At 34.4% G+C, this 15,929-nt stretch overlaps 1 protein-coding gene across 2 annotated transcripts in view; it reads left to right on the top strand.

Moving 5' to 3' along the window:
* The window catches only part of LOC125659999 (protein RFT1 homolog), a 29,339-nt gene extending 13,748 nt beyond the window's left edge, over window positions 1-15,591 (top strand). Inside the window, exons 6-14 of one of the 2 annotated variants that reach the window (XM_048891843.2) lie at window positions 2,591-2,722; window positions 3,084-3,162; window positions 3,277-3,327; window positions 11,467-11,597; window positions 11,967-12,111; window positions 14,028-14,133; window positions 14,345-14,473; window positions 14,650-14,770; window positions 15,111-15,591. In XM_048891843.2, coding sequence (XP_048747800.2) covers window positions 2,591-2,722; window positions 3,084-3,162; window positions 3,277-3,327; window positions 11,467-11,597; window positions 11,967-12,111; window positions 14,028-14,133; window positions 14,345-14,473; window positions 14,650-14,770; window positions 15,111-15,275 — 1,059 coding nt within the window. In that variant the 3' untranslated portion in view covers window positions 15,276-15,591. Of the gene's footprint in view, window positions 1-2,590; window positions 2,723-3,083; window positions 3,163-3,276; window positions 3,328-6,782; window positions 6,899-11,466; window positions 11,598-11,966; window positions 12,112-14,027; window positions 14,134-14,344; window positions 14,474-14,649; window positions 14,771-15,110 lie in introns of both variants that reach the window. The other variant, XM_048891844.2, reaches the window with a different exon arrangement.
* Window positions 15,592-15,929: the final 338 nt, after the last annotated feature.

Raw genomic sequence — 15,929 nt, 5'->3', positions numbered from 1 at the left:
TTGCCTTATTTTATGTCTGTAACACTATAATGGTTGAGGAATTTTACACTGGGAGATTATGAACTCTGTTAGTAATATTTTATCTATAATGCACAGATGTGTCCATTAAAATTCTCTGAGCAAACTCATTTTCATTTTTTTTAAGAGCTGGCAGGGTTAAAAAAAAATTATGGATTTCTTTTCATTGATATCAAACTGTATTTTATTTCCAAGAGAAACCATAATTCTATGTACCAACACATTACTTAGAATTTAGCTACACTTCATGTTACAGGGACAGCTGAAGCATTGCACTAAATTAGAAAGTCAGTCGAGGTGATTTAGAAGATCGATGTAAACATTGAAAGTCAACATTTTTTTCAGATATTATTTTATGTTCAGAGGAAAATCTCAAGTGAAAGTATGTGGTTCTAGGTGCAAAATTTATGAGATTTTTATCACATTTGTGTGTGATGTGCTCAGTAACAAAATATACATAATTTTCAGCAATTCGAAGACATTCATTAAATTCTACTTATCAATTTTTTTTTTCAGATTCATTGGTTCTTTCAGTGATTTTTGATCAGGTTTCAGGAAATCAATCATTGCTTATACATACACTATACTTAGATTTTCTTGTGCATGCTACATGTAAACATTTATGCAAGTACAATATGTCTTTTTGTAAACATTTTACATCTGGTGCCTGTAAAATGTAGATTCTGTTCCCTATATCAATATACAGAGAGGTAATTTAAAATGTGCAGGGAACCCAGGTCCCCTAATGGAAGTATTTCTGGGTATTTATATGTTACAGGGTTGCTGTTTTGTTGCAAACAACACAAAACTGGGTCGGTCTCAGACAATTATTTTATTTCAATAGAAGGGGAAAAAACCTAGAAAAAATATGAAAACATACTCGCAAACATGCACACAAGACAATAGACATACATAAAACACAAGACGTAAACTAAATGACATTTACGATTAACGATGATCCTAATATTAATACGACTGCCAGCTAGTATAATTACATATATTTAACAAGTAAATGAATTACAAGATAAATGTAAATCTTACCAGGCATCCAGTATTATAAATGAAAAATATATTTAAGTTACATCGAGTGAATCGATATTTTAGCAAGGACTGTCCAATATAACCGTATTAGTATAAGGCTTAGAGTGGGGATTTTAGCGGGGTTTCTAACTTTATATAGTGCACAGGTTAGTAAGACATGCATAATTAATTAGTATTCGGGAAAATCCATTGGTCCGCAGTATTATGAACTCAGACCACTGGTCAGTCAAACGTAAAGTTGAGCTAAAAATAGAAATAATTACCTCCTGTACAATACAAAACGTTCACACTGACTCTCACATACTTGAAAAACTAGTTTGTATTCAATTGGCTATGAACGCCAATATGAATACCGATATAATTATAGCGCATAAATATATTTTAAATAAATTGCAACTGTGACATTCTCCCCTGCTAGGGAAAATGGCTCCTGACATTAAAAGATGAGATTGATTATCAAACAATATAGCGCTGCATAAAATCTGTATTGTTTGAATTTTGATATTAACCAGACCCTTGAACCTTGCATTAGTGGTGTTCTACCAGCTGAGGTGTATTTAACACCTACAGTGATAAAACCTGTCTGCCACATTACTCCCTTATTCCTCTGAAATGTCTTCATACTGTGAAGACATCACAAGATCTCAATTCTCCTGCTTCAGACCTGATAACAAGACACGCCCATGGCATAAAATGCAATGTTAATCTATCAGACTAGGGTTCTAATTTAATACATACACATTTTTGGTCAGGTGTTATATTCACTAAGCCACTTGCAACCATAGCCAATTAAAAACAAACAGGTCTCCATTAGATGTGCTGTTTGTGTATTAGCTTAGTGGTAATGCAGGTGCTTGTTTCACAAACAAGAGGTATGCAGAGTTTAATTCTTGATCCCAAACCCAAGACATTTAACATACTGTGGAATTGTCAGATTTCATGGGATCTCATTTTTCGTAAACTTCATGGGTCCCACAGATCTCAAACCATAACAATATACACAATAATTTTATATTATGTTTCCATGCAATTTCCATGAAATTACATCCCAACAAAACTGTAAAATCTTGACAACGCACAAATATGGGTTCATACAAATTTGAATGATTCTACAATAGTTAGTTGCTGCTCCTTAAATGTCAATTAAGCCCTCGGCTTCAGAAGTCAAAGTTACAGGTCTTAAAAACTAAGGTGTCATGTTGCATTAGGAGTTGGCATGATAAAGAAACCCCCACTGTGAGCAGTCTGGGAAAATAGAACTAGAGACTGTCCCAATACTTCCCCAGAGAGCTACAGTTCTACAGCTACCCTCACTGCTATGACCTTGAATGCCATATTGTATACATATGTCAAAATTTGTGGCTCTTCACTTACAGATGGTAATGTCTCTGTATGAGTGAAAAATCTCAAATGGCACACAAAACAAGCAAACAACGAACAAATCGTATATCGTGGGAAATCTTTGGTGTTGATATGTTCAAAACCTGTAGTTGATACAACATGAGACACCATTTGAAATTGTTCATTTCAGGTGTCGTGCGCTGTAACCTATTCAGTCATATACTATGCTACATTTTACCTGATGATCAAGACAGAAGACACAGATAGCTCATTTGTTTTTCAGTCAGTCAGGGATTTCTTCCCTAAAATTTTGCCAAACAAAGTGAGTTTATTTTTACACTCTAAGTGGTTGATAACTGGAGAGTATACTGAATCTCTTGGATATTTTATAAATATATACAATGAATTCATTTACAGACTGTCTATATGTACATCCGATACGAATTGTTATACCTCCATCCCTTGAAGATTGGGGGGGGGGGGGGGGGGGGGGGGGGGGGGGTATTATACAAGAATCAGTGGCTTGTTTGTGTAATTCTAAAAAATTGTTTTGAAAAATAAGTAAAACATTTTCTGCATTCAAGCAATGCAGAATGGAACAATTTGTAAATTTCTGAGCATCATATAGTTACATATATATTTTAATCAGTAGATGACATAACAGAGTTGGTGTTACTTTTCAGTCTTTTGTTGATTGGCGTTTAGCATCATTAACAGGAAGTTTCTTTAAGCAGTCCATCTTCAAACAATTACTAACGGAAGGTAATCTGAATGATATTTTCATTATGGTGAAATTCCTCATCAAGAAAAAAGTACATGTAGAGAAGGAGATGGTAGTGGAGACAGTGATTAATATAATTACTATTTGTTCATTAGGTGAGAAGTACATCATGACAGTGTTTGGGGTCCTGAACTTTGGAGACCAAGGTAATCATATATTTCTCGACACTCCTGATTTATCGCCTCCTTCACATGCACTAAAGCACCGCCTCTCTAACTAGATTTCAGTGAATACTTGATCATTCACAACAAGTTTATTGCAAAACGTGCAAAAACTGTATTAGAGATGATCGTGGCAAGTGTGATGATGCACATATTGCAGCTGTCTAGTGTAGCAGTAAATAGCAACATGGAAAGTGTCATTAATACTAGAAATAAAAATCAAAATGTAGTATTAAAAAAATTGCTTCCAGGTATTCACAGGGTTACACATTTACCCAAAGAGATCATGACTGTTAACTTGTTGAAAACAAACACCCTATTTTTACTTACCTCTTGGGACATACATTGTACATGGTCAACAGTATTGTCTTTTAACGTCAGTTATACTACAGGAGCCTGAAGTTTTATCAATTAAATCAAAATAAAAATCCGGAAAAATATCCAATCCAGAAAAAAATATCCACTGTCTTCTAGTCTTCAAGTGTTTTATTAGAAGACGGTGGATATTTTTTTTCCGGATTGGATATTTTTTTCCGGATTTTTATTTTGATTTAATTGATAAAATTTCAGACTCCTGTGGTTATACATTAATTACGGTGTAATTAGACATTAAGAAGGAGAGACCAAATTTATCCAAATCCTAGCGTATGAAAAGTCTTTCTCCACATCTATAACTTAATTCATATTACGGATTAATTACTCTTTGTCAGATGGAAGTGCATCACAAATACATACTAGTACATTAAAGGGACTGGTTCACGATTTTTGAACAAAATATTTTTTTAATTTTGATGTTAAATATTAAAAGTATAACTAATTTAATGTTGACAACCAAAATTTTGACCTTCTGAATGCAAGAATAAAAGCTATATTTTAGCCTTAAATATGTGTTATGTAAACAAAGACTCGAGTCTTTTTATGTAAACAAACAATAAAGTGAAACATTAATTTTGTAAAATAAAGCATTTTAATTTTGCATAGTCGCACATTTTGACTTTTAGATGACACATTTTACCCGAAGAATGCTTGAAATGTAAAAGTTATAATAAACTTAGATCGATATCCATTTCTTTTGAAAATTTCGTAAACAATAACATACGGCAATCTTTGTTTACAAAACATATAATGAACCCTCTAAAATGAGCTTCTGTGACAATGTATAACCTTAATTTTTATGTCAAATCTTTTAAACATATTAGACAGTAGATTTTGATCATTAAAAGTGAAAAATAAAATTTTGGGGAAATCGTGAATCAGTCCCTTTAATATCAAACTGCCAATCAGCCAATTTCATCAATACAGAAGTTTTAATCGGAATGTGTCCTAGTTTTTTTCCTTTTAGAGAACTCTTGTACACATTAAGGCACAAAACAAAGTCACTTGTGGTTGTTTTCATTGTATTTCTGTGTAAATCCGTGATCACACAGTTTTTATAGAATTCAATATTTATGTTGAGTATATATATGAATGTTATTGCTAGGCTGTGTAGTACTCTGCAAGTTTGGCTTCACAATTTTGGTCAGTTGAAGTACAGGTAACAGTAATTATAAACTTCATCGAAATGAACAGTAATTATAAACTTCATTGAAATTAACAGTAATTATAAACTTCATTGAAATGAACAGTAATTATAATCTTCATTGAAATGAACAATAATTATAAACTTCATTGAAATTAACAGTAATTATAATCTTCATTGAAATTAACAGTAATTATAAACTGCAAGGAAATTAACAGTAATTATGAACTGCAAGGAAAGTAATTGAAATTAACAGTAATTATAAACTTCATTGAAATTAACAGTAATTATAAACTGCAAGGAAATTAACAGTAATTATGAACTGCAAGGAAAGTAACTAATTATGAACTGCAAGGAAAGTAACTAATTATGAACTGCAAGGAAAGTAACACTGTGTGCAGTTTATTTTTGAATTTGTCGTAGTCTTGATTATCACTTTCAAATAAATGTCATTTGGCTTCTGTTGAATGGCGGGTACACTTGCGTGGAAATGCATATTGATTTATTGCATTAACCTAGCTTTGAATCCTCACTGCAATGATATACATGTATTTAGATTCCTTATCACACAAAAGTAATTAATATTCACATTGATTAAAACTTTATCTTTATAATAATCCCCCTAACTATGCTTCTTGTGATTTTACATTCTTATGAATGGACCACTCGGATCACCTCGGTCGATTCCATCTAACCTCGGATGTGGGATGTTTTCCGCCATAGCACTGTATACAGTGACGAATAACAATTTTATCGTCACTGATCAACTGGAACTGCTGACAGCTCCCGTGAAATACAGTCCATTTTAACATTTATTTTTTTTATAACACTCTCAATGTTTGTAACTATTTCTCTTTGAGACTTATGGTTTTTCTCTCCTTGAAATAGAGGGCAGTTTTCTAAAGAAAATTTGATAAATACATTTAAAAAAAGCATAATTATTTTGATCACTACTTTCTGAAAGTGGAAGTTTTTCTTGGAGAGTAAATAGACGACCGATGCGGTGTAGCTACATATCACTTACCGTCATACATCCGAGGTTAGGATACCGGAATCTGCCGAAGTTTGTCAAATGATGAATGGACTTTGAATGGCAAGTACTTTGTAATATATAAGGAATCTAAAGTAATGATTTAAACATGTCTGTGGTGTGCAGTGTACATAGGTATTGACTTGTAAATTATTAAATTAATAGATTTATTGGGTATTTATTTTATGTTTAGTGGATTATAGAGATGATATATTTTACAGATTTTGTTTGCTCTCAGAAAAAAAAATCATATTCTACAAATAATTTATAGCAACATTATCTACAGTAAATGAACAAGATTGCCATCATTTACAAAATATCTATAAAGTGTAGCTTGATATATAGGTACATGTACTTGACTGTGCACATTTATGTTACGTGTTGATACAGTAATGCAATCTCTACCCAGAGTTATCGTTCCTTACATTCACAAATACCGCTGTCAATGTCTCGAGGGTTTTACAAGATTTTTGTAAAATTTCACGTATGCTCAAATAAAGTATAGTTTTGACTTCAGTTACAAAAATATACGTAAATAAATAAATACTGAGCAGATCTCAAGTCTTTTTGTGACACAAGAAGCATTAATTTGGGTTGAAACACGGATATTGGGTAGTTCTATTGCACTAAGCCTATACATGATTTTATACATATTAGTTACATGAAGAAAGCATAGTAAAAAAAACTACAAATAGTTACATGTCCTACATTTTCCCTATATTTCATAAAGTAGTTTTTAGTTTTATTAACCATAGAAAAAGTGGATTTACATGTGGAATAACCTTGCTTATTTTGAGACATTGACAGGTATTTGTGAGTGTAAGGAACGATAACTCTGGGTAGAGATTGACAGTAAGGTCTATGTTTTGTTGAGAGTCGTCTCCCTTGCAGGTTTTTATGATATCATTGATAACACCGGGGTGGTGTTTAGGGAACTTGATGATTCTCTTCAGTACTTCTTCTACCCGGCCCTCCTGCGAGGTTTCCCCCTACAATCACAGCCACCTGTAGGTTGCATCCTCTGCCACATTTTCAGGCTGCTGTGTTTTATGTTGTGCTTTGACATCTTGAAGATATAGATTTGTTTGCATATATATATATATATATAATTATATGGTTAATGCATATTCATGTATATTTGATCATTGATAAAAAATGCGAAAAAAATATTAGGTAGAATACAGACTTCCATGATTAGTTAGCAACACTGATTTTTAAAAGACATTTATAAAAAAAAAAACCAAAAAACTAAATGCATAGTGATCGATGTAGAGCAGGAAGGCCTCTACCAAAATTGTAAGTTTCATGATTCTTGGGTTAGAGGTTTTGACTCCAGGGCAGGGCCAAACTTGGTATACCCGGTATAGAATTTATGGGTAAAACATTTAAAAAATATCTTTGATGCTTTTGATACTAAATTGAAAGTAAATGGATATTTAGAATAAACTTGCAGGTAGCTCTTTACCAAAATTGTAAATTTCATGATCTAAGGGGTAGGGGTTTTGGCATCAGGGTGGGGCCAAAATGGTCAAATGTGTTAGCAAATGAACATTTTTAACTTCTTGTTAAAAACTGCAACGACGATTTCAATTCTTTTCAAATTTGGTATGAAGCATCTTTGGGACAAAGAGGACATGAATTGTAAATTTCAGGACTCCTGCACCCCCAGGGCCTTAGGAGCTGCCAAAATTTTTAAAAAAAAACTGTGCGTGTATAAGAAATACTAAAATTCAGTGATTTAGAGCTGGAAGACATCTACCAAAATTGTAAATTTCATGAATTTTTTTTAAAAACATCTCCTTTAAGGCTATTAATACTAAATTTACATGTAAAGTAAATGGATATTTAGAATCAGCAGGAAGCCCGACCTTTACCAAAATTGTAAATTTCATGATCCTAGGGGGTAAGAGTTTGGTTCCAGGGTAATTTCTGTGGAAACGGGGTTATTATAGGAAAGACCGAATATAAATAACCCTCTCGTTTCCACAGAAATTAGTTCCAAGGTGGAGCTAAAATTATTGTAATAATTATATTGTAAACTAAATGCACATTTAGGAAAAGTGGAAATGGATGTACTGAAATTGTGAATTTCACAACCCCAGGGTTTTGAGTCTAGGATGGGTCCAAAGTAGTCACACCGTCTTAATGTTACTTATATTATGTAAAGCCTATCATCTGTATATAGGCATTTTTGAGGGCATTTAAGTATCAAGAACACTTGTTTTATACTGTTGCTGAATATTAGAATTTGGCTTAGATATTCAGAACATGAAATTTTTTCTAGATTTTGTAGCCCTTGGAAGTAGTGATACCTTTAATACTCAAGTGAGTGATAAGGCCTGTGAGCCTCTTGTTTGATACTTAATCTGGTCCAAATCTCCACATTCTAAGTAACTTTTTTCCCTCATCAAAGAAGTGTTATTACTTTTCTGTGTGAGTGAAGTTGTAACATCACAACCTCTACTGCTTATGTCAACGATGCCAAGTCACTAAAGTTTTGTCCAGTTTTTCATTACAATACTTTTAGTCTTTGAAAGTCCAAGTCACCTACCTGTAAGATCATAGTTGCCCCCCCCCCCCCCCCCCCAATGTTAAGTCATGCCACAAGGTTATTTTCATGAAAGTTTCCTTGTATACATGAAAGGTGAAGATAACGAACAATGATCAATCACAGAACTCCTATAAGCAATACATAATAGATAGTTGGGCAAACACGGACCCCTGGACACACCAGAGGTGGGATCATGCAGGTGCCTAGGAGGAGTAAGCATTCCCAGTCGAATGGTCACACCCGCCATGAGCCCTATATCTTGATCAGGTAAACGGAGTATTCGTAGTCAAAATCAGTGTGCCAAGAACGGCTAAACAATCAGTATGAAACACGTCAGACAGCATTTGACCCAATGATAGGTTGTATTGGCAAACTAGATTGTTATAATTAATGGCCATAGAATTTGCGAAACATGAAAATCAAATCACCAATGCCACTTTAACTGGCAACTATGTACAATTAATGATACAAGTGATGTATGTATGTGTTGTCATTCTGTGGTTTTGTGGAGCACATGTCTTCTTGAGTGCATGCAATGACACTTGAATATATAGAGCACTTCTATACAATTCTGTTGTGAATATCATGATTGCAATATACAGCTAGTACTATACAGTTATTGTAGGTACTGCCAATACATCTATTTTATTTTATAGTTTTTTTTATATAGATGCATTAAAGAGTGTGTATGTAAAATGTGATGTGTATTTCATAGTGCTAATACTGGTATTAACCGGTCATGGAATGTCCATCCCTCCTCCCAGACTTCACATCAGTCACTTTACAGAATTATGTATACATGCACCCGTATTTGTTATAGCTGTACTTTGCGGCCTGTAACTGAACAGTTATATAAGTATCATTACTCACTCGTCCTGACTCTGTCAAACACTGTTAGATACAATATACAAAACCACAGCACACAAGTATTTCCCAGCAGGTGCCCCTCACTATATACAGATAATGTAGATACCTTATTTTACATGAGTACTTAATATCGCGAAATGACTCGTATACGTCAAATTGTGAGAACATAAATTCGCGAGTGCTCTGTTGATCAAGAGTCTCTACATGTAATTTAGCAATATAGAAATAAAAGCGAGTAATTTTAATTCACGAGTGAGGCTTTGCGCGAAATTACGCGATAATAAATTCTTGGTGTATATTTAAGAATTTACAGTATACTTGTCCCTCACTCTATATATATACTAAGATACAGTTGTCCCTGACTATAGATACATATATACTCAGATACAGTTGTCCCTGAATAGATACATATATATACTCAGATACAGTTGTCCCTGAATAGATACATATATAATTAGATACAGGTGTCCCTGACTAGATACATATATAATTAGATACAGGTGTCCCTGACTAGATACATATATACTCAGATACAGGCGTCCCTGACTAGATACATATATACTCAGATACAGATGTCCCTGACTAGATACATAAATACTCAGATACAGTTGTCCCTGACTAGATACATATATATACTCAGATACAGGTGTCCCTGACTAGATACATATATACTCAGATACAGATGTCCCTGACTAGATACATATATACTCAGATACAGTTGTCCCTGACTAGATACATATATATACTCAGATACAGGTGTCCCTGACTAGATACATATATACTCAGATACAGATGTCCCTGACTAGATACATAAATACTCAGATACAGATGTCCCTGACTAGATACATATATAATTAGATACAGGTGTCCCTGACTAGATACATATATAATTAGATACAGTTGTCCCTGACTAGATACATATATAATTAGATACAGTTGTCCCTGACTAGATACATATATAATTAGATACAGGTGTCCCTGACTAGATACATATATAATTAGATACAGTTGTCCCTGACTAGATACATATATAATTAGATACAGGTGTCCCTGACTAGATACATATATAATTAGATACAGGTGTCCCTGACTAGATACATAAATACTCAGATACAGGTGTCCCTGACTAGATACATAAATACTCAGATACAGATGTCCCTGACTAGATACATATATACTCAGATACAGGTGTCCCTGACTAGATACATATATAATTAGATACAGTTGTCCCTGACTAGATACATATATAATTAGATACAGTTGTCCCTGACTAGATACATATATAATTAGATACAGGTGTCCCTGACTAGATACATATATAATTAGATACAGTTGTCCCTGACTAGATACATATATAATTAGATACAGGTGTCCCTGACTAGATACATATATAATTAGATACAGGTGTCCCTGACTAGATACATAAATACTCAGATACAGGTGTCCCTGACTAGATACATAAATACTCAGATACAGATGTCCCTGACTAGATACATATATACTCAGATACAGGTGTCCCTGACTAGATACATATATGATTAGATACAGGTGTCCCTGACTAGATACATATATAATTAGATACAGGTGTCCCTGACTAGATACATATATAATTAGATACAGGTGTCCCTGACTAGATACATAAATACTCAGATACAGGTGTCCCTGACTAGATACATATATAATTAGATACAGGTGTCCCTGACTAGATACATATATGATTAGATACAGGTGTCCCTGACTAGATACATATATATACTCAGATACAGGTGTCCCTGACTAGATACATAAATACTCAGATACAGGTGTCCCTGACTAGATACATATATACTCAGATACAGATGTCCCTGACTAGATACATATATAATTAGATACAGGTGTCCCTGACTAGATACATATATACTCAGATACAGGTGTCCCTGACTAGATACATATATACTCAGATACAGATGTCCCTGACTAGATACATATATAATTAGATACAGGTGTCCCTGACTAGATACATATATACTCAGATACAGATGTCCCTGACTAGATACATATATAATTAGATACAGGTGTCCCTGACTAGATACATAAATACTCAGATACAGGTGTCCCTGACTAGATACATATATATACTAAGGCTGCATGTTTGATCAGTCATATGTTTGCTTGCAGGAGTGTATGATGTGATTAACAATTTGGGTTCCATGGCTCCCCGATTTGTTTTTCTCCCAATAGAAGAGAGCGGTCGCCTCTTCTTTTCCTGCTCATTTACCCGAGGCCGGAGCCTACAGCAGCAGAGCAAAGTAGGTTCTGAAATTCACAACACCAGGGTTCATCAAATAGCTACTGTATAGGAATACCTGTACTAGTACGCGGAGCATGCATTCAGTCATTTTAGCCATAACTTAGGTAGAGGCATGTATCTATAGTTAATGTATTAGAAAAATATGATTCACATAGTTCATCAAAATTTGAATATTATTTTTTATAAATATCTGAATTTCTTTTATCGTAATATGCATCTGTACACATCCTTAATGTTAATGTGTATACCTGTGTTCCAGTAAGTTAAATTATCAGTGAAATAAGTACACTGTATTAGCCATGTTGCAGGACTCAATAGATTTAATTACCTTAAATTATCAGTGAAATAACTATTAGCTTTGTTGCAGGACTCGATAGATTTAGTGACCAGTGTCCTCCAGCACCTCCTGAAGACTGTAACTCTAATTGGCTGTATAATATTTGTGTTTGGTCAGTCTTATGCTTTCTTGGCATTAGATCTTTACGGAGGCTCACTGCTTTCATCTGGGGCTGGTAGGTATTTATTTACACATGGGGAATTGCATTGCTTTAAATTTGTTTAAAAACACAATTAATATCTAGCTGTTAATGATTTTTACAGGAATTATTGTAATAAGCTGATAAGTGAGTTCATGATTAGACATAATACTTTCTCAGTAACTTTGCTATGATTGTTTCCTATTTTGTAGGTCTCCTATTACTTACTCAGTGTTAGTGAGATGTTTGTTTTTCCTATTTTGTAGGCCACCTGTTACTTACTCAGTGTTACTGAGATGCTTGTTTTTCCTATTTTGTAGGCCCCCTGTTACTTACTCAGTGTTACTGAGATGTTTGTTTCCTATTTTGTCCCTGTTACTGAGATGTTTGTTTTTCCTATTTTGTAGGTCCCCTGTTACTTACTCAGTGTTACTGAGATATTTGTTTCCTATTTTGTCCCTGTTACTGAGATGTTTGTTTCCTATTTTGTAGGTCCCCTGTTACTTACTCAGTGTTACTGAGATGTTTGTTTTTTCTATTTTGTAGGTCCCCTGTTACTTACTCAGTGTTACTGGGATGTTTGTTTCCTATTTTGTAGGTCCCCTGTTACTTACTCAGTGTTACTGAGATGTTTGTTTTTCCTATTTTGTAGGTCCCCTGTTACTTAGTCAGTGTTACTGAGATGTTTGTTTCCTATTTTGTATGTCCCCTGTTACTTACTCAGTGTTACTGAGATGTTTGTTTTTCCTATTTTGTAGGTCCCTTGTTACTTAGTCAGTGTTACTGAGATGTTTGTTTCCTATTTTGTAGGTCCCCTGTTACTTACTCAGTGTTACTGAGATGTTTGTTTTTCCTATTTTGTAGGTCCCCTGTTACTTACTCAGTGTTACTGAGATGTTTGTTTCCTATTTTGTAGGTCCCCTGTTACTGAGATGTTTGTTTTTCCCATTTTGTAGGTCCCCTGTTACTTACTCAGTGTTACTGAGATGCTTGTTTATCCTATTTTGTAGGTCCCCTGTTACTTACTCAGTGTTACTGAGATGTTTGTTTCCTATTTTGTAGGTCCCCTGTTACTTACTCAGTGTTACTGAGATGTTTGTTTTTCCTATTTTGTAGGTCCCCTGTTACTTACTCAGTGTTACTGAGATGTTTGTTTCTTATTTTGTAGGTCCCCTGTTACTTACTCAGTGTTACTAAGATGTTTCTTTTTCCTATTTTGTAGGTCCCCTGTTACTTAGTCAGTGTTACTGAGATGTTTGTTTCCTATTTTGTAGGTCCCCTGTTACTTACTCAGTGTTACTGAGATGTTTGTTTCCTATTTTGTAGGTCCCCTGTTACTTACTCAGTGTTACTGAGATGCTTGTTTTTCCTATTTTGTAGGTCCCCTGTTACTTAGTCAGTGTTACTGAGATATTTGTTTCCTATTTTGTAGGTCCCCTGTTACTGAGATGTTTGTTTTTCCCATTTTGTAGGTCCCCTGTTACTTACTCAGTGTTACTGAGATGCTTGTTTATCCTATTTTGTAGGTCCCCTGTTACTTACTCAGTGTTACTGAGATGTTTGTTTCCTATTTTGTAGGTCCCCTGTTACTTACTCAGTGTTACTGAGATGTTTGTTTTTCCTATTTTGTAGGTCCCCTGTTACTTACTCAGTGTTACTGAGATGTTTGTTTCTTATTTTGTAGGTCCCCTGTTACTTACTCAGTGTTACTGAGATGTTTCTTTTTCCTATTTTGTAGGTCCCCTGTTACTTAGTCAGTGTTACTGAGATGTTTGTTTCCTATTTTGTAGGTCCCCTGTTACTTACTCAGTGTTACTGAAATGTTTGTTTTTCCCATTTTGTAGGTCCCCTGTTATTTACTCAGTGTTACTGAGATGTTTGTTTTTCCTATTTTGTAGGTCCCCTGTTACTTATACTCAGTGTCACTGAGATGTTTGTTTCCAATTTTGTAGGTCCCCTGTTACTGAGATGGTACTGTCTCTATGTTTTGGTGCTAGCAGTGAATGGGATAACAGAGTGCTTCTATTTTGCCATCATGAGTAAAGAGGAAATTGACAGGTTAGGGAAAGTTTATAAAAGTACTGAGGATAATTGGGACATTATCAAATTGATGATGTAAACTATAATGTTCAAGGGAGTATGCAATGCCATGTTCCTCCAGATGATTTACTTTGCAAAATGCCATGAAATGTGTGTGCATGTAGTGTCCACTTTTTACAGAGGCCCAGTTGTTTGATGACTGTTTCTTCACTTATATAACATATTACAGATACAACCACAAGATGTTAATTTTCTCAGCGATTCTGTTGGTTTCCTCACTGTTTCTCACCCATCTGTTTGGAAGTGTGGGTTTTGTACTGGCAAACTGCATCAACATGGCTTTTCGGATACTTCATAGGTAAAATTGTCGACTCTTCTAAATATTAAGGACTTTGTTTACCATTGCCCAGTGATGATTTGAATCTTTAGTTACTTGTATCACAACTGTGTAATTTGACAACTAACACCTGGCATGGTTCTGTGCAAAGAAACATATTGATGGTACCGGTAATTTAATTCACATTTCATTTTCAGCATTTATTTCATTCGTAACTACTATAAGGGCAGCGGCTATCGACCTCTACAGGGCTTCCTACTTTCCTATTCAGTCCTGGGGGCACTCGTTACCGCATACTGTACAACAAGGCTCTCTGAAGTACGTGTACTGCTCAAGATTTCTTTCACAATACTGTGGAATCATTTAAATTTTTGGGGGACAAATTTTTGTGTATTGTTGAGAGTTTACAGTTTTTTTGGGATGTAGTTTCCTGGGTATGGTTTCTATACATATATATAAATTATGTATTTCATTGTGGTTTGAAAGTCATGGGATAGAAGTACCAATGAAATACGTGAAAATTAAGACCATATGAAATCTAATGATATCACAGTATGTGTGTGTTCAATCATAAACTTATAAGTATGAGATTTTTAAATAAATAGATAACAATTTTGATAGGAATTATTTGTGAATCTGCTTTGCTATTTTCTGATAGGTGTACTTTTGCTGTGGGTACGGGAATCTCTACAGACTGGCGCACATCTCCGTCGGAGGACTGTGTTTGTTGTGTGTTCTGGTGACTATAGCCTTCAGTGAAAGAGAATTAATACATTTTGTGAGGACACAGCTCTGGGGACGCAAAATTGGAAAGACTGCATAAAAAGATGGTGCAAGTTTGTCTTCTCTCACAAATGAGTACACATGTACTATATTAGTCAATTTGATTCCCCAGGATTATATCCATGCTGTTTAAGAAAAGAAAATCTTGAACAGACAAATGGATGGAGAGGGGAGGTAATACATACAAGAAGGCATACATACACTGTACATGTGGGGAAATAAAAACTTCAACTGATGGTGGTCTCACCAAAAGGATTATACTTTTCAGTTTCATCTACATTGTATGATAATTTTATCTGAATTATGGTGATTGAATTATAAATACAGCTATTAAAAATAAAATGGTGGAAATTGTTTTAATGGATTTAGGATAAGAAACAACATGTCTGCTACCAGAAATACATGTATATTTTCCCCAATCTGATTAAAATCAGATCCTCGATCCGCTCCTTTATTTCTTTTGATTTGTCGCTACTCGAGTAGCGACAAATCAAAAGAAATAAAGGAGCGGATCGAGGATCTGATTTTAATCAGATTGTATTTTCCCATTCGGAAGATAATTTATAAAATTTCTAATCCGAAATGTTCATAGATGGATGTTTATAGATTGTGCAGCTGTAAGCACACTTCAAGATTTGGCTCCCAGAATGTTCCAGTTACTGATGCTACTCATAATCATGAGATCACATACATG

This window comes from Ostrea edulis, chromosome 9 (genome assembly GCF_947568905.1).
Source record: "Ostrea edulis chromosome 9, xbOstEdul1.1, whole genome shotgun sequence".
Lineage (NCBI taxonomy): Eukaryota > Metazoa > Mollusca > Bivalvia > Ostreida > Ostreidae > Ostrea > Ostrea edulis.
This window is presented reverse-complemented; position numbering and strand designations above follow the sequence as displayed.